Raw genomic sequence first — 19,760 nt, forward strand, 5'->3', positions numbered from 1 at the left:
GCATGTCCACGGCAGAGGTCGTGTCTCTGCTCTGGGCAGCTCTTGATCTCCCTGCACGGGACTGGCTTCCGTGATCGCACCTTGCCAGGGCAGGAAAGCCTGCACTCCTAGCCATGAGGTGGTCTGACAATTCCCTCCAGTTCACTAGCGTCAGCCAGTGGAGTCAGCGCTGTTCACTCCTGGAGGACCTCGCTGCTGCTCTTAAGGAGACCCACAATGCGTGTTGAACAATCTTTGTTTAATATCGCTGATACGGTTTGGATCTGTGTCCCCACCCAAATCTCATGTTCAGTTATAATTCCCCGTGCTGGAGGCGGGGCCTGGCTGGAGGTGACCGGATCACGGTGGGGAGGGGGGGCAGTTTCTAATGGGTTAGCACCATCCCCGCTAGCGCTGCCATCAGGAGACCTGGTTGTTTAAAAGTGTGTGGCGCCTCCCCCAACCCCTCCCTCCTGCTCCGGCCATGTAAGACGCACCGGCTTCCCCTTCACCTTCTGCCATGATCGAAAGTTTCCTGAAGCCTCCTCAGCTATGTACAGCTTGTGGAACTGTGAGCCAATTAAACCTCTTTCTCTATAAATTACCCAGTGTCAGGTACTTCCTTAAGCAGCACGAGAACAGACCAATCATCTAACGTCTCCAGGCATTTGTTGGGAGAAGAGTGGTTTGTTCTTTTTCCTAGTTCGCCGTCTTACCGGGAGCTAAAAGCCTCCTCTCCCAGCACTCTGTCCCTCGCCTCCATCAGCTGTCCTCTATCCCCGCTCCATCCCACCAGGCTCTGAGCTTCCTGGGGACAGAGGGGTGATACCGACCCACACCCCAAAGTCTTCCGCCTCTCTGAGCACCTGGAGAGGGCAGGTGCTTCACCCATTCTGGCCAAAATGACAAAGTTGATGAATTACTGAAAACAAGTAGAATATGGAATCTCAAATTGAGGCTCCAAGGTGAGTCAAAAACATAGTTATGACTATTCAGGACATCCAAAGGTAAAAAAAAAAAAAAAGATGTGGTTTCTGCCCTCTAGAACTTCCCCTGCAAATGGAACTCACTTCTATGTATTTCAGCCAGGAAAGGTCATAGAGCAGCCAACGTGGGTTTTAACACAAGCCATGTCACCTGGGCAATGGGCCTCATCTCTCTTGGTCTCAGCCTTGTGTGCTGGGTATAACCGAGCTCCAAACTGTCCTGGGAATGCCCACGCCAAGAAGCACTGTCACGGTGGAGACACTGTTAGTTCCTCATATTCATTCCCATGGTGACTACCCACCAATCACAGAAACTGTGGGGCTAGAGGCCCTTTAAGATCCTCTTCCTGGTGAGGAAGAGCCCCTGGCACATGGTTCTGGTTCAGCGGCTCCACTAAAGCCTCTGCAGCAATGGCGTGGACGGCTGCCATAGAGCTGATGAATAAACACGCCCGTGAAAGAGCGCTGGGAACGACTGGCGGAGGCCAGGCTGAGAGCGCGCACTTCAGAAAACCAAGAGAGAGTTTCCCCAAGGGGTTCAATCAGGGTGATGATGTGATGAAAAGGGTGCTTGAGGAAGATGGTTCCAGCAGTTCCAGGAAGAATGAAATGGAGATAGTAAGACCAAGAGTAGGGAAAGGAGCTAAGAGGCAGAAGCGGCCAGGTCCTCCGGGAGCAGACACACCAGTCCGCATGTTGCCTTGGTTTTAAGTGAGTACATGGCCTCATACTTCTCTGAACTTAAAACAGCGGCAGTGTTTGTAAATACTGACCAGTCCCCAGGAGGAGCTCTGCTCGGGTGGCCTTATCTATGGGAATCACAGCTGAGCTGCCAAGTCCCCTGGATGGTGGGCACTGACATCCCCCAACTCTTGCTCCTGGGAGGATCACGTGGAATCCGTCGTGGCAGGTAAGAGAAAGATAAACGGCTGCCACGGGACGGCGATGTGCTACAAACACACGCGCCAGGAAAGCATGATCCCTTACGCTCATCGGCCCTGCCAATAAACCGTTTCATCAGGCTACAAATCTCAGGTGAAAAATGAAAAGCCAGCATCGATTTCATTGTACAGCGGATTTTATTTACAAATAGAGGCCAGATAATCTTGTATTTAAATGGCACAAGTCCCATCACTCACCATCAGAGAAGTGACATTTGAAATTTATAAAGTTTTACATTATGATTCAATCCTTTTTCTAAGAGGGCAAAAAGCCGAAAGGTCTAGGAGAAAGAATAAAATGTATGAAAATATTAGCAAAGGAAGGGAAATGATAAATTGGTGCTTGGGCCAAAATATGTCTCTAGTGGGCACATTTTTCTTTACAAGGAACAAAGTAAGTCAGGAGGAGTCTGGACCAGCCAATAGATACAAGGTTTCCATTCTCCAACCGTACGACAGAGTTCTACTTTCTCCTTTTTCATTCCTACATTATGAAAAGTAACAGCAAAAACCACACATCTTTCCTTAACAGAACCTTTCAGCTAATATATTCAAACTAAACCTGGAGTCTAAACCTTAGACCACAGGCTATAAAAGCCATATTCTGACGATTTCGAATCAAGTAGATGAGCTGAGACCTCTTCACTTAGGGGTATCAGGAACAACCTTTACCGCAATGGCTCAGGAAAAGTCAAGCCCTGCTAGGCAATGCAGATGACAAGTGACAATCCTGTCTCTGTCTCTCTCAGATGAGGGCCCCCCTTTGAGCTGGGATAACAAGGATGCTGGTAGAACATGCAGAACCTCCCAGGAGGCCCCAGCTCTCAGCAGAGGGCCACCTACATGCGAACACCTGTGATGGCCTTGGCATTTCGTTCCTCAGAAAACGATTATTGACCCAAACCGTGCTCTGGCCTTTGACCTTCCTCTGCCTGACAAGTCCTGCCTGCTCTGTCAGCAAAATTCACTGTCCCCTGAAATCTACTATTTCCCACCTTTGGGTCTTTGGGGTCGAGTGCCTTCTGTCCCCTCATGCCATACTTACCCGTCTACCCTCCACCCCCAGTGAGCTTCTGGAGCAGGCCTCACCCTTACTGGCCACTCTTCCCGGGTGTGGAGCACAGCACCTCATAGGAAGCAGGTGTCTAGAAAGGATGTGCCAGCCTCAGATAAACTAAGACGCCCACACCCGCTCCAGGGCCTGTCCATCCCCCTCAGTCATTCCTCTGTAGTATCAGCTGGCTCCAGTCCTCATTCCTGACTCGCCTACCAACAAGGCCCTTCCCAGGCACTGTGTGGAATTCTGCCCCTACGCCATTCCACAGGATCGGCCTTGTCACTGGGAGACCTGTGGCTTTTCTACAAAAATCTCAGCCACTAACCCTAGTTAGTCTCTGCAGAGACCCGCAGAGTCCCTACTGTGGTGCAGGGGACTCCTACCAGCTTGTGTTGCTCTCTGGGAGCAGGCACGGCTGTAGCGCCCCACGCACGTGGAGCCCCCGCCACCAATACTTCAGGACGAGGGCTCACGGCCTGGTGTCAGAGACCAGGAGCTGCGGCCCCCGACCTGAGGCCCTTTAAGGGGGATCCCTCTTAACACAGCCAGCCACACGCACGCAGCTACCGTGAGCTTGTGCCCCATTTTGTGGTGGTGGCTACAGTCTGCAGGCAGCAGGGGATGAGACTCTGCACCTCCCTTCCTGCCGGGCCCTCAGCAGGACACGGTGACCGTGCCCAGAATGAGGGGTACACGCACTGTGTCTCACACTTCGTCAACCCGGAGGGGTCTGTGCTATTCCAGATGTAGGAAAGTGAGGCTTCAGGAGAGACTGCTCGGCCACGCTGAGACTCAGGAGCAGCCCAAGGCCTCAAGCTCTCTTCACCGCGGGGGCTGTGGACGTGGGCTGTGTCCCTGTGGGCGTGGGCGCTCACCTGAATGCCATCCAGCAGCTTGCTCATGCACCAGTAGGTGTCGGCTTCAATGTTGCGCAGCACCTCTGCAGGCACGCCGGAGACGTCCACCATGTCCACCTCCTCTGCCTCTGGGCGGCGCCGAGCATGCAAAAGACAAGGAGACTTAGCCACACAGGACCTTTACTCACAAGGAGGCCCACGGAGGAGGAGAGCTGAGCCCACATCCAGCTCCCCCACCCACTCTCATCAGTCTAGCTAAATGACTCATGCAGCCTTCCACCTCATCACTTACTGCTTCTCAATCTTAACACCTAATTAGTTGCAGATAATTAATATTCTGAATCCTCTCCAATTAATTAACATAATTAATACATTATAAATTATTGCTTCTCAGGCATTTCACATTCTAGTAAGAGAGAAAATAGAATACATTACTTAATCCTAACAGATCTGAAAGTTTTTTCGGAAGATTTTGAAAACTCTGCTTCTGATATATTTACATATTCATTTGGCAATCATTCTTCTAAAAACCTCTTTCCAAAGTTAGAGTTTCCCAAACTACACTGGGTAAATACTTCTATGCTGGGATCGAAAACCCCAGAAAGCCGTAACACAGATGTGCGTCACAGATAGAATGGACAATGGTGCTCTAAATAATTTCCGTCTTAAAGTACAAAAAACCGAATGAGAAAACATAATCTAAAAGTTTTTAAAATGCAAAACAGACGCCTAATTGAAATGGCGTATCAGATATTTGAACAAACTAATTTTAGATCCTTACAAAACTGCTGTCATCCAGCAAAATACTCATAAATGTTTTAAAAATTATCTACCCTATTTTTAATTTTCTTTTTCACTTTAGTTTTATTCGCATGGCATCTTCGCAAGGAAAATGTTCTTTAAGAAAAGAAACATTTCAGCCCAGAATATATTTAGAAAGGTTTAAGCAGATAAACATCACAATCATGATAGGGATGTTAACGATGCCGGTGTTGACCGGGGGCTGCTGATGCGCCAGGCCCTCTTCTGCGCACTGTGAACGTGCGCGCTCATTTCAGCTGTCACCACGCTGCCGTCACCACCCTGGAGCTCTGACAACAGTGGGGTAAAGAGGGGCAGGACCGTGGCTATGCCGAGCAGCCTGGTACACGCCGGGAGGAGGGTGCTAGATGCAGTGCCACCTACTGGTCCCAGAACCCAGGTCCCTAAGTGCTCCCCGAGGACCCAGAGGCCCACCTCACATTCGTGTTGCGTACAGTCCTATCCCATCGCGCTGCTTCCCAGCCGCGGCCCTGCACAATGGCTAACTCACACTGAAGCTCTTGCACAATTGCTAACTCACACTGACGCTCTGCACAATTGCTAACTCACACTGAAGCTCTGCACAATTGCTAACTCACACTGAAGCTCTGCACAATTGCTAACTCACACTGAAGTGTGACTGGAAGAGACGAGGTGACACGCCACCTCCCGCGGTTCTTGGTTCACCCCAGAACCAGCAGGATAAAAGGGGAAGAGCGCCTCCGTGTCTGACCCTCCAGCAGGAGCAAGCAGCTGAGCGCTCGAGGGTCTGGACAGGGAGGGGACAGCCCCGGACACATCCAACATGGCGGGGCCTGTGGGAACACGAGAGGGTGGGCGGATTCCAGCCAGTTCGCGCATCACTCCTCTCTCTGGGGTGGTGGCGGTGGATCCTCAGTCACTCCATGGGTATTGCTTTGATTGGGTCCTGGTTTTGTAAACTGAGAGATAATTCAACTGCCATAAAATCCACTCTTTAGCGTGTGAGACGCAGTGGTCTTTAGTAGGGTCACGAGGCTGCACAAGCGTCACCACTAGTTCCAGAGCCTTTCCGTCCCCACAGAAAGAAACTCTGGACCCTTTAGCGGACGCTCCCCACTCCCCACCCCGCGTCTGGCAACCACGAACCTGCCTGTCTCTATGGAGTTGCCTATGCTGGACATTTCACACTGCTGGAATGAGGCTCTGCGGCCCTCTGCGACCGGCTCCTTCTCACTGAGCATGATGTTCTCCAGTCATCCACATGGCAGCCTGTGTCAGTGCCTCATTCCTCTTCACGATAGAGCCGCACCCCCTACGGTCAGGCCACCCCCCCTAGGGCCAGGCCACGCTGCGTCTCTGCATGCCTCGGCTGGTAGACCCTGCGCTGTCTCCACTGAGGGTAACGTGGACACAGAGCAGGTCCCCTGTGTGGGATCCGTCCCTATACGCCAGGCACCAGGCACAGACATGAGTGACAGACTTGACGCTCTCAAGATGCTCCTGAATTAAAGGGGAAAACAAGTGACTTTAAAGATTGAAAACATCCATGTCAGTGTCACCCAGTGGCATGGAGAAATGGATGGGTCCCTCCTGGGACCCGGCGTGCGAAGGACACTGTCGTCCACAGCATACTGGGCGCTCGCAGGCCCTCACTCTCTCGGCCTGTGTTTTCACCCCAGAAGGCAGGTCCCAGTCCCCCGTTCCTCAAATGTGGGGCTAGGATGACAAGTGCTGCTGGCTGACCATGGCTCCGTCCCCGGACCCTCCTCCCAGGCAGGTGTGTCCATGACACTGGCACTCTCCTGGTGGCTCTGTCCACCCACCGGCCCCCTGCAGGGCTGCAGGCTCTCCCTCCAGCAAGTGGCAAGGTGTCTGGCCTTAAAACTCTGCTGGCCCAGGAGCCCGGGTTGATGTGAGCACACCCTCTGATGAAGCCCTCACAGGGACTCCCAGGGAAAGGCCCTGTCTCCCAATTTCCCACGGCAGCCCAAGGTGGGAGGTGCTATTTCCACCGGTCCACAGATGCAGAAACTTAGGCCTCCACACGCTGATCAGTATGCTTTGTGAGGCAATGGTGGGAGTGAGCAGGAGAGGCCTGCCTGGACTCGAAGTCCGGTCCCCTTGTAACGCCTTTCCTACTGGAAGGAACGCCAGCAAAAGCCAAGCACGTAGACAGGCGTGTAAGTGGTCTCCCCAGGGCCCCACCTCCTCCCTGGGAAAACAGTCTGGGCAGAATCAACTCAACATCCTGCCGGCCTAGAGCAGGTCTGATTTTTATTGCATCTCAGGGAACTGAATCAGCAACAATAATCAGCGGGCTTCCTCAGAGAGGTTTCCCATCGACATATCCTCTTTCAAGGGCCTTCCAAGGATGGAGACATTTCCTCAGGGATAATAAGAGTAAACAGGGAACCGAGGACAGCCTCTCCCCGAGGGCACAGACGCAGCTGGGCCGTTGCAGCTCTGATTCGCAGAGCCAGGGGTGTGTGAGCCAGGCAGGCCTCGCTCTCTGGGTCTGTTTAGCTGGCTTGTTATTTTATCTGAGGAAATGTCAGTGGCCTATTCTAGGTGTCATTTCTCACAATGGGCCATTTGTTACTCTTCAAAGTAATGAAGTAACGGCATTTAACTCAGAGAGCCCCCGCGGCGATTTGTCTTCTACACGCCAGGAGAATTGGAATTACCCTTATTGTTAGAATGAGATAAATATCCCCCGCCACAGAAAGCATCCCCCACCTTGGCAAAGGCACACAGAGTGGCACAGGACACTCTGGACTCCAGGCTGTGACAGCAGGGTCAGGACCAGGACAAGCTGCAGAAAATACTCCCGGGCTGGTATGTCTGGCCCCTGGGGAGACAGCCTGGGAAGGTCCACGACCACCCAGAGGAGCCCTGGCCCAGGTGTATGGCCCAGACGGAACTGCAGGCAAGATCAGGTTTTCCCTGGCTTCCATCTGTTAGATGTTGATCTACAAAACCACCTGGTCCAAGGACTAGACAGAGTCCACTGTGGGGTGACAATGGTCTCTGAATCAAGACTCTGAGATGTCCAACAGCCGTGACAGATTTTAACCGAAGAACTTCCCACTCAAAGGTACACACTGTCCACCAGGCATGCTGCCACCCATAGGGCAAGGAGGGAGGGAGACCGAGAAGGGAGCAAACTGGAACGAGGCACGACCTGGGAAGCCTCGTGGCTGGGGCCCGCATCGACCAGCACTGGGATGTTCACAGCCGGGCAAGCCACAACAAGGAGGACGGATTTACCTCCCAAAACGTGTCACTCCATAGGACAGCAGAGATGACAGCACTGACACCAATGGAAAGAAAGATTTTTCAGCTAAGATCACAAATGAGGAAGGAAAACACAGACACGGTAATTCCAAGCAATTCCAGGGTTCAAAGGAAGAAACAAGATTCAAAGGAAAAAAATGATCAACACACAGGTGAAAGCAGAGGAGGGAAGCAGAACCAGATGCCAATCAATGGAGGGCGGGGCCTAATGACATGGCAGCTATGGCTGTGGCCCTGGGGGTGGGGGTTGGGTGAGGGGTGCTCTCAGGCCCCAGGGCCTTGGGAGATCTGGGCTTAGAGACCTGAGCCATGGGAAATCTGAAGCCATGCCCAAGCTGCCTCGAAGTAGCTGGATGCCAGTAGGTGGGCAATTCACAGGGCACCCCTGGACTGCGGTGAGGGCGAGGGCAGATGTCTACAACCTCAGCTTCCTCCCAGCCAGGAGGGACCGTGGCAGCCTGGGAGCCATGACAGAGATGGACCACTGCAGGGACTTTCGAAGGTGACATTTTTGCAAACACATAAAAACAATGAAATTTAAACCAACGTGTTTCCACATCTGAATATGATTCTATCTTTTACTTTTCTCATTTAATTATAAACATTAACACCAGCGTGTATAACAGTGTTCTGGAACTGCATTTGGCCTTTTCTTCTCCTTCATCAGTCACCACACCTCCATACAAGGGGCAGCCCCGTCCCCCATACCCTGGGGACACCACGTTGAGAAAAGTGTGAGTCCTGACCCCAAAGAGCCCGCAAGGTGGCGGGGTGGCGAGTGCACAGGCTAACCCCAAGGGGAACCTGGAGGAAGCAGAAAAGGCTCTCCCACAGCCCAGGGCAGAAGATGAGCAGGCCCAAGCGGACCACAACAAAATGTGAAGTCATGGGACATAAAAACAGATGCTGAATTAAAAACCATCTCACTTGCCTTCTTAGACTGTAGAAAGGCTTTGGGGGATGATTTAACTAACCTTCTTTGAAAATGCTGCCCTGCTATAGTATTAAGGAAAAAAAACAATTTGTAAAATAAGCCCACCTTTATCAACAGCTCTGTTTACATGGAAAAGTCTACCGCTGCATCTATATAAACCTACACAGAGGAGCATCATCCAGGGATGCCACACACAGGAAAGTCTGAACACTCCTGCAAGGCGGGGGGAGTGGGGTGGCAAATTCGCACTATTTTCTGCAGAAGGGCATAGAGTAAAAGGGAATGTGAGTTTTCACAATGAGCAGTTATTTCTGCAATAGAAAAAAAACAATGTTTAAGCCTTTAGAACAGTTTAAATAAGGCCTGTCTTCTCCTCAGATAACTGCCCCTAGAGCAGAAGATCCCACAGGTGGTGGTACTGACCTTGTGAATGTTTTGAGAAACCTTCAGGGCATTTGGGGGTCAGAATGACTAGGGTGAGGGGTGCTGCTGGCATTCAGGGGCAGTGTTACAAGGTGGGGATAGCTGCACAGTCACCACGTCCAGCCTGAGACTCCACCAGTTCACGTGGATGGAGAGATGGATGAGTGGACAGATGGATGGGTAGGTGGGTGGATGAATGGTGGGTAGATATACAAAGCTAAGTTTTTGAAATGGAGGATATTTAGCCTGGTTAGGAGAAAAGCGCACAGGGATATAATCGCCACTCTGAAATATGTGAAAAGTTGTTTTAGGGAAAACAGAGCAGAAATTCTTGGCCCCTCTTTCCACATCCAGAAAACAAAAAGGGTCAGAAGATGAAAGGAACAGGGGGATGAATGACTCAAAATCCAGATGGTCCTGGTGATGAAGGTTGCCTATCCAGGACCGCCGGCCACACAGTGAGGACACCTGGCCACCCAGGACCGCCGGCCGGGCAGTGAAGACACGTGCCCACTCAGGACCACCAGCCACACAGTGAAGACACCTGTCCACCAACTGACAAGGCACTTGTGTGTTTCCACAGCTGGCCTTTCTGATGGGAGCCCACATGTCCACACATGATTCCACTCCATCCAAAAGCCCCCAGGGGGGTCCATGCCACGCTGCGCAGGTAAGGAGGCTGCAGGTAACGTGCCTAGATCCTGTGCTAGGAAGTGGCAGAGCCTGGCCGCGAACCACGTCTCTGTCTGATTAGTCTATGTGGTTCTCATCGGGTTCACAGCAGGACCCCGCACGGCACAGAGGCCTCTGACTCGGTAAGAAGCATCCATGCTGGAGCCTCCTTTGTGTAGCTCCAACTCCAGGCAAGTCTAATTCCAGAAATAAAACAGCTCCGCAGCCACGCCATGGGTGCCTCTCCTGCCATTCAGCAAAACAGCCTGTGACCACAAAGCCACCCAAGCTCTGGGTCTCCTAAGCGGCTCATTTCCCTCATGGCCCCCCACCCCACCTCTGTGAGATGACGTCAGTCTCTGGAACTGGAGTAGAGGACTGGAATCGTAGCTTGTAATTACCAGGAGGTGCACTGGAACCGTAGCTTGTAATTACCAGGAGGTGCACTGGAACCATAGCTTGTAATTACCAGGAGGTGCACTGGAATCGTAGCTTGTAATTACCAGGAGGTGCACTGGAATCGTAGCTTGTAATTACCAGGGGGTTCTCGAGAACAATGAGGCTTGACGCGGGTTAGGTCCTCTCTCATATTAAACCACATGGAAGAGCTTGGTACTGGGGAAAGGGGAAAATCCCTTCAATTTAAATAGCTCCTTTCATTTCAAAGGATTCCAGGACACTGGTACCAAGGTATGGAAAGCAGTTACCTATAGCACAAACGCTGTGGGTAAGAGCCAGCCCCCACGGGGAGCGCCGAGGAGGGCGGGAAGGGAGCTATTGCTGTTACCACTACATTCATCACCTGCACTGCACAAACCCTGCAATAAGCCTCTTCACTTAATTAGGAGCTTAACTGGTAATCAAAACTGTTCTGTTTTATAAGCAAGATGGAATTGCTCTATGGAGCTCACCTTTTGCATTTCCCAACGTGGGACTTTTAAATTGGAAACTCCGGCACTTTGGTGAGAGAGATTTGAACACTTCATTACGTAGATTTGGGTTCCAGGACGGAGAAGAAAGTCCTGCCTTGGTGAGAGTGGCATCACAACTCAGGACCATAAATTCGCAAAACTCTTCGGTTCAGCAAAAACCACTAACGATATGATCAAATGGCTCTAGCAGCAGAAATGTCTAATATAGATAACGTTCAAGTCAATCAAGGTTACACAGACTGAACCACAGTCACAGTTGCCGACTCTGCTTCATGGCTGTAAGCTTGGGCCATCTGCCTGTAGTCCACAAGCGCAGGCATGTGGCGAGAGGGCGAGACGTTGGCAGACGATTATCACAGGACGAGGACAATGCCCTCAGCATGGCTAGGTGAGGTGGCAGCATCAGGCCAGCTCCAACAATCAACTGCCGTTCCCAAGAGTGATCCCAAATGATGAGAACCAACACACTCTTCTCACCAACAGCATGGCTGCTTCCCATCCCACCAGCCGCAAGCTGACCCGCAGCCAGGGGGTCTCCAACCTCAAAACCCAAAGCAGGAGGCCTCAGGGCCTGGGAACAGCATAGTGTCTGTGAAGCAGCCGGTTTACTTTTTGTATAAAGAACTTGGTGTCAAATTCCACGTGGAAAAAGTCTGTAGACAACACTTGGGAAAATATCAACTGTGGGATAGATACTGCGGTAAAAAGTGAAAGAAATCTTCTGCATCTTTTACCGTCCTCATTTTGATGAGGCCACTTCTGCAAAAAGCAAACATTCCAATCTCATAGCATTCTGGTGGCTTGACTGGATCTTCAATGTTTCAATAACACTGTGAGTAGTTTTGGTTCATAGAAAAGCTATTTGTTGAAACAGTGATTTCTTCTATTAACAGTACCAAACACTTCCATGTGGGAGAAACTGTGGGACCGGGAGAAAGCCGAAGACGAAACAAAGAACATCTTAGTGCCTGGAAGAGAGGCTGTGCCCATGCGCTCCTCTGACTCATCAACTTCATGCGCTCTCCCGATGCTGTCGGCGGTCTGTTACAGAGAGACGCGGCTCACACAACCACACCATGTGAGCTGGAACCTGCCAGGTGGAGAATGAATAGGGTGAAGGGGCAGAAGGCACAGAGGTCGGTTAAGCTGAAAAGCATGAGCACAGAGCCCCTGGCATTCCAACCAAGCCTGGAGGGCGGCAGGATCGGAGAGGGTGCAGGTGATGGGAAAGAGGGCAGAGAGTTCACAGACGGAAGGAGGAGGAAGAGCTTGTGGGGAGCGTGATGTGGAGGCCCCCGAGACTTCCCTGCAGAGGGACGGGGAGCACCAGAAGACAGCTGTGTGTTCGAGTGGTGCCCTCGACACAGGGCCCCAGGAGAGTGCTGTGGCTGCGGGAGGAGTGAGGAGCCCGCCCACCACGTATGCGCAGGTGGCAGGGAGGGACGTGATGTGCATTCAGTGCTGTGGAAACGAGGTGGGCACAGGCGGGTGGAGACGCTGCCACCTGGGGCCTGCTGGCCCAGCACTGCTGAGGCACACGAGGAAGGTGTGGGCCCACCACAGCTGCCCCTCCAGGTAGGAAACACACTGCCAGAGAACCGACAACTGTACCATCACGAAACCCCACACTGGGCCACCGGCCACGGGGACGAGATGAGGCAGATGGCGTGCCTGCTGCCGAGATGTCACCCCTGCTCCAGGCTCTGCCTGTGTGTATTAGTTACTAAATAAATTCAATAAGATTCACCAAGCTCACCAATAAAACCGGCCAAGATTCCCAAGTTTAAATATTCCCCCACTGATACAAGTAACAAGAAACAGACCCTCTGAAACACAAGGACCACTCAAAACAGTTCTCCATTCGCTGCTCCAGAGATGATGATGCATTCTGCAAAACAATCTGACAACGCACATCAAAGCCTTTAAAATCCACGGAGCCCAGACAGTGCACCCGGTACTGAGATGGGGCCATCACAATCCAGGAGAACAACAGTCCCGGACCCTGCACGTCCATGGCTCACGGTCTGACAGGGGAGTCGGCAACAAGACAAGGCCCCACAACAAATGAGAATGGGCGGGGCACCCCGTCCCCAGAGGTCAGATGGCAAAATGGCACGCTGGCGTGGAGAAGGTGCCCTTACACTTCACTGTTAATAACACAAAAAAACAAGAAATACACCCACGGAAAAACACACTGCAGGTTACTCTGCTATTCAGATGAGGTGGCCAGCATCCAAAAGTGCTGGCTAACTGGAAGAGCTTGCTGCTCTAACAGACAATCCAGTTTTCACTGACAGCTCCAGCAAGTGACTTTGGTTGGAGCCACTTACAAAAGCCTACGTCCCTTTCCTCACCAATCCTTGGTCTTCGATAAATCACTCTGACGCTCAGCCCCAAAGTTCTGCTCCTGTTTGGGTGCCGCTTACCACCCAGCTGGCAGCCCCACCACTCAGAGCAAGAGCGGGCATGCAGCTTGCCAGTGCCCAGCGTGGCTGTGGCCCCTGTCGCAATTCTAACCAGCCTGCGTGAAAGGTTGGCTGTGGTCACTCACCAGGCATGGCCTTGCCAGGAATAAGGTTGGCAACTCGACCCCTCAGCCCTCAGTGCCCCTGCTGGCCCATCCATCCGGAATCGATACATTTCAAAACACTCCTCCCTCTCTATCATACCCAGAAAAGGGACCATAAAAATCAGGTAAAAAACTGCTTACATTGTAACTATCCAAACTGGATGGATATAATCACAGAAGGACATGAGGCTACTGTATCAAAACCAAAATTGGACAGACTGTGCGTGTCTTATAGCACAAAGCCAAAGCAAACTAAGACAGCTTCTTCCGGATGTTTTCCAGTATACTTCTGTTTAAAACAATTTAATCAATTGTATGGCTCTTCAATTTCTCAACGAAAAGAAACATGATCCACTGAAAGGAACATATGGGCCTCCCTTCAACACAGAGGGCCCTTCCCTTCCAGTTTCTCAGGCCATCCTGGCTGGCAGAGGCCACAGGCTCTGCAGGTCATCTGTAGGTGGGGAGTGCCAGAGGGGCCTCCACATGCCCAGAAGATACTCAAAAGGTATGACTGCGGAACAGCCCCACAAATAAACTTCTTCCTAAGTGACAGATACCTATATAACTTGCACACAGCCCTGCTTGATCTCCATGCCTACCCTAAAGAGGCTTCCCATAAATAATGTGTTTCGGATGGCCCAGCTTTCCTACACAGAGTGGCACGAAACCAAGACTCCAAACCAAGTGCACAGCCAATGACTGTGCACCTGCCAGAAAATCAAACGGATGCCGCTGGCAGCCAAGGAGGGGCAGGAACTAACAGGCAGCTGCATTGCCCACACTCAAGTCCTGGTGCCCTGTTATCACAAGTGAACATCTCAGCACCCCACGGAAACGTGCATCGCTCCTGCTCGACCCAAGATCAGAGCACATAGAAGGAATGGTGGCCAGCCAGCTCCCAAGAGCCTTCAGATAACAGGTGTCCCTGCGGGCCCATGCCCTGCTCCTGCGCCTGCCTCGCCACTGCTGAGGCAAAGGCTGGAGAAGCTGGCGCACAGCAACAGCCTGTGTCCTCCCCAGCATGCAGCGTGGGGGCCCGGAGGGGAGGCGCACGGCCCCAGAATGCAGAAGGGCCTGCTCAGCCCAAAGACCCCATACCCTGCCCGGAGTGGCACCTGGGCCCAGAGAAGGATACAACCTTATGCCTGTAAATTGCCCTATGCACCCTTGATTCAAGGATGGAAAGGAAGATACGAGCCTTCTCAGGCTTCCAAAATGGCTTGTCTCTTGGGTTTTACACTTGCCAAGGTTCTACTTTCCTGAACAATACGTGTAGCACTCACTGGGAGCTGGAGAAGGCACAGGAATAAGTGCCTGCTCCATTCAGAGCCAATACTCTAGGCCGGGAGAAGGCAGAACACCACACAGTCATGGAGGCCTGAGAGCTCCCTGAACATTCCCTGGGCCTTCCCAGCTTCAGGCACTGCGGGACCCAGGGCAGGCAGTGTGATGAGCACTGTGTGGCCCAGGCAGGGTCTATGGGGCATGTCCAAGACGCCATGGGGTAAGGTGATCAGGCACTGATTTTTTTTTTTTTTTTTTTTTTTTGAGACAGGGTCTCGCTCTGTCACCTAGGCTGGAGTGCAGTGGCGCTCCGTCTTGGCTCACTGCAAGCTTCAACTCCCAGGTTCACGCCATTCTCCTGCCTCAGCCTCCTGAGTAGCTGGGACTACAGACGCCTGCCACCATGCCCGGCTAAATTTTTTTTGTATTTTTAGTAGAGACGGGGTTTCACCATGTTAGCCAGGATGGTCTCAATCTCCTGACCTCCTGGTCCACCCGCCTTGGCCGCCCAAAGTACTGGGATTATAGGCATGAGCCACCACGCCCGGCCCAGGCATTGTTTTTTTTTAAAGTCATCGTCACAAAAAAAATTTTAGGAACTCACAATACTAAAGAGAGAAATTAGCCACAGATACATTACGTAAAACACAGCCAGGATATCTGTTGGTCTAATTTTATCCCAATTTGTTTCTACATAGGTTTTGTTCAACTGTTACATGACTACGGTTGCATTATAAATATAAATGTGTGCCCTGCTGAATCTGATGTTTGTAACAGGGATCTCCCATTTTATAACATGCTCTTCGAAGCCATCCCTCAGCATGCTGCATAACCATCTAAAGGACTGCAAAATCTCCTCGTCTACACAGCCACATCCCTACTTTGGGATGCTGGCATTGTTTCAAACGTCTTACTGTTACAAAGAATGCCCCAGTAAGCCTGTTTTCTATATAAGGTATATGATCCACACTGAGAGAGATTTCCTTAAGATAAACATCTCAAGTGAAATTGGCAGGTGAAAGAGTAGAACATTTTATTGAGAGATATTGGTAAAATATTTGAAAGACATGTTGGAAGTTTATTCTACAACCAGCAGGACCCAGGATCATCCACCTCACCGATCACTTCTCAGCACCATCACCTTCTGTGTAGCTCTACTCACTGGGAAGGTAAAAACATCCATTATAATGAGATCTAATTCACATTCTTTATTTTCTGGTAAAGTTTTGCTGTTTTTCACACATTTGTGACTGTTCCTTAAATCCATCTTTGATTCCTGTGGTTCTCAGTTAAAGTCATGCAGAGCAGGAGGGGTGGTGAGGCGGTGAGTACCGATCCCGGGCAGAAGCCACCTCTCCGTGGCTGGGATCCTAGAGACACCCGCATCTCCTCCCAGAGGGCACACTCCCCCCGGGCCAGAGGGCCGGCCACAGCCAGCCCCGTTCAGGGACTTGCAAGAGGCAACCACCTGCCACTGACAAAATCTGCAGGAACCTGCAGTGACTTTTCGAAAACACGCAGGAAACCAAGCAATCCAACTCACACAATCTGGATACATCTGCCAAAACACACACTCAGACACACTCCCACTCACACACACACAATACTCTCTGCTAGCAAATTCCCCAGGGCTCTCACATGCCCGATGCTGGTGACGCCGCTGATTGTGCCACACTCACGCCACGGACCGAGTCCCTCTGTGCTGCTCTCGGGGTCCCTCTCAAACCCTGACAGAGCCACCTGTGCCCCGCATCCTGGAGTGAGGAAAACAGCCACTGAATGGAAAGCCTGGGTTCAAATCCCGGTCTCTATCAAACAAATTACCTGAAGAAATGACTTCGAGCTTCTTCTTCGCCATGCTCACGTGGGAATTATAAAACGCAAACCCAGGGCCGCAAGCACAAAATGTTGCAAGCCATACAGAAATCTGGAAACTTCACCAAAACCACACAATCATTTGCTGAAGTTTCTGTATTTGTTTCACGTGGATACAAGCTCTGAGGATGGTCTCGGAAATGTCTGGAGTCGCTTGAAAAGCTAAACGTAACATGAATACAAAATTACACAGAAATGCACTACAAGCTAAGGTGCTAGTGTCTTTTGCTGGCTGTGGTAGAACTTAGGTATGAATCTACAGCAATTATTCAAATTGAATCTGAGGACAAATATATAAGGAAGGTGGATGATTCTTGACATCATTTGCCATATTTTCCAAAGTTCTTAACTGATTTTATACAAAACAAAATTGTCTTAATATTATGGTACAATGAATATCTCTGTTTACTCAAAAGCAGTCTAGAAATTAGAGTTCAGTATGATAGCTGCCTAGGATAAAAAGTGAATTATCATTGACTAACACTAATTACCAAGAAAATAAAGAGTTTAAGCCTCAAAATGAGGCTTCAAAGATTTGTGTTTGTATCTTCCATGAAGGGTGCAGAATTCTCTTCATGCCAGGAGTCCTGGGCAAGGGTTTTTGTTTCTTGTCTCTGAGAAGATGTGTCCTCTTAGCTATGGGCTGGGTATCTTTTTGTTGTTGTTGTTGTTGTTGTTGTTGTTGTTTGAGACGGAGTCTCGCTCTGTCGCCCAGGCTGGAGTGCAGTGGCGCGGTCTCGGCTCACTGGCTCACTGCAAGCTCCGCCTCCTGGGTTCACGCCATTCTCCTGCCTCAGCCTCCCAAGTAGCTGGGACTACAGGCACCTGCCACCATGCCCGGCTAATTTTTTTTACGTTTTAGTAGTGACGGGGTTTCACTGTGTTAGCCAGAATGGTCTCCATCTCCTGACTTTGTGATCCACCTGCCTCGGCCTCCCAAAGTGCTGGGATTACAGGCAAGAGCCACTGTGCCCGGCCTGGACTGGGTATCTTTTGTGCTCAGCTATGCCTGTGTGCTAGTGGCAGAGCAGACTGCCTGGATGGGGACACTGCCAAAGAACCAAAAGATGCCAAGAGGCTGGGCGTGATGGCTCACGCCTGTAATCCCAGCACTTTGCGGGGCTGAGGCCGGCAAATCACTTGAGGTCAGGAATTCAAGACCAGCCTGGCCAACATGGTGAAACCCTGTCTCTACTAAAAATACAAAAATTAGCTGGGCGTGGTGGCGGGCGCCTGTAATCCCAGTTACTCAGAAGAATAGCTTGAACCCAGGAGTCAGAGGTTGTGGTGAGCCCAGATTGTGCCATTGCAGTCCAGCCTGGGCAACAGAGCAAAAACTCCGTCTCGAAAAAGAAAAAAAAAAAAAAAAAGATAGGTCCAACACTGTACCTCCCACATAACGTCTGATACGGCACTATATAACAGGCCAGCACCGAAGACTGTGAAAAATACGCTAATAACAAGATTCCTGTTGGAGGCAGACAAAAAGCACTTAGTTAAATTGGAGGTAATAGAAAAGACTTGGGCCCTTTTTCCTGCTCCATCACTAGCGGTCAGTCCCACTGTGTGAGTCCCCTGCTAACTAATGAGATGTTAGTCTCTGACACCATCCTCTACTACAAGGAACCAGGGCTCTCAGCTCATGTGGGTTTGGGCCAGAAGAATTCAAAAGGAGGCTGTGGACAAAACTAAAGGAGGCTTTCAGAGGTGTCTGAAGGCAGGGCTAAAAAGGCTAAGTAAAACCAGTCAGTTCCAAGGGCCAAGAAGCCAAGTAAATGTCAAAAAAGCAAATGCCGATGGCAGGTCATTAGAAAACAGGGAGTCTGGAAAAGCCACGTCCAGACTGACAATAAGCCACAGGAAAACCTTCCGACAAGAGTGAAATGACAGGTGCCAGGCTGCCCAGAAAGCCGGGAGGCGTGACTGGACTTGGCCAGCTCTGACCAAGCAAAATCAGAGTGAATCAGAGGTCCACGGCAATCCCGGGCACCAGAACCAAGCCGAAGGACAGGGGAGGGGACAGAGAGGTAATCAGCACAAGGGACCAGGAAATGGGCCTTTCCCTCCTGGGGTCTGTCTGTCTCCAGTGTGGCAGCAGGGAGTCGGCCTGACTCCCAGCAGGCCTCTCAAACCTGGGACCGCAAAAGTCACAGCACAGAAGCAGAGGGCCAAGGCTCATCGGGGGCAGCCACACCCACACCCTGTGTCCTGACACCACCTGCAGCTGGCCCTGCCAACCAGCCAGAAGGTCAGTGTCAGGACCCACTGTTCCCAACAGTGCACATCTAGCTCCATGGCTGAGTCCAGGCAAGACTCAACGTGTGCATGTTCCTCTCCTGTGCCACCCTCACGCCAGCCCCATGCCACTGACTCCTCACAAACTCATCATCCATCAGTCACGGAGTTTAGGGGTTGCTTTGGTTTTAGTTTTTGGTTGGGTGGAATGGAAAACGCAGGGCAAGATCCTAAAGCCCCACAGCTCCTCGTTCAGAAATGCGAGAACTAACAACATCCTGTCTGGCCGAGCTGTCAGGGGAGACGGCCGGGGCCGCATTCTCGTAACTGAAGCTGCCTCAGTAAGCCACGGCCAATGCCCGTTTCATTTTCTACTGAATTAGACGGAGAGCTTCCCGCTTCACAGGCAGCGAGAAGAATGAGCATGGTGTGCTACATCGTGAAAACATCGTCTGACTCCATGCATTTCATGAAGGTACCCAGACAATGAGAAGGCCGCAGCTGTTTCAGGAACCGCAGGCCTAAGCAGGGGCAGGAGCACATTCAAAGTAAACAGAGTGCTTCTCCTCTCTAGAAAGAAACGCTAATTTCCTCCAATCCAATAAGCCTATGGGTAAGGCAAAGGTCAAACAGCAACTTTTCAAAAGAAGCAAAGCCTGCTGTCTCCTTTAAAACACAGAAAACTGTTCCAGCAGCTGGGGGAAGAGTCCCAACACTGGGCACAGGGCTAGAGACGCCCTGCTACAAAACGCTTATGCATGAAGAGCTCATCCTTGTGCCAAGTAGACACGGAGGCCGGCTGAGTGAAGACAGGTTGGAGGATTAACTCTGCATCACACACGTGAACAGGTGGAACTGGCCAGAAATCCCAGCTCTCCAAAGGTGAGACAGACACCCAGGTGGACAAGGTGGGGGCCTCTCCACATGCACATGCCG

At 51.2% G+C, this 19,760-nt stretch overlaps 1 protein-coding gene across 2 annotated transcripts in view; it reads right to left on the reverse strand.

Annotated features, from left to right (window-relative positions):
* TBC1D22A (TBC1 domain family member 22A) overlaps positions 1 to 19,760 on the reverse strand; it is a 428,246-nt gene that overhangs the window by 198,164 nt on the left and 210,322 nt on the right. For both annotated transcript variants that reach the window (XM_007976122.3, XM_073006581.1), the window contains exon 9: positions 3,839 to 3,948. In XM_007976122.3, coding sequence (XP_007974313.1) covers positions 3,839 to 3,948 — 110 coding nt within the window. The remainder of the gene's footprint in view (positions 1 to 3,838; positions 3,949 to 19,760) is intronic.

This window comes from Chlorocebus sabaeus, chromosome 19 (genome assembly GCF_047675955.1).
Source record: "Chlorocebus sabaeus isolate Y175 chromosome 19, mChlSab1.0.hap1, whole genome shotgun sequence".
Taxonomy (NCBI): domain Eukaryota; kingdom Metazoa; phylum Chordata; class Mammalia; order Primates; family Cercopithecidae; genus Chlorocebus; species Chlorocebus sabaeus.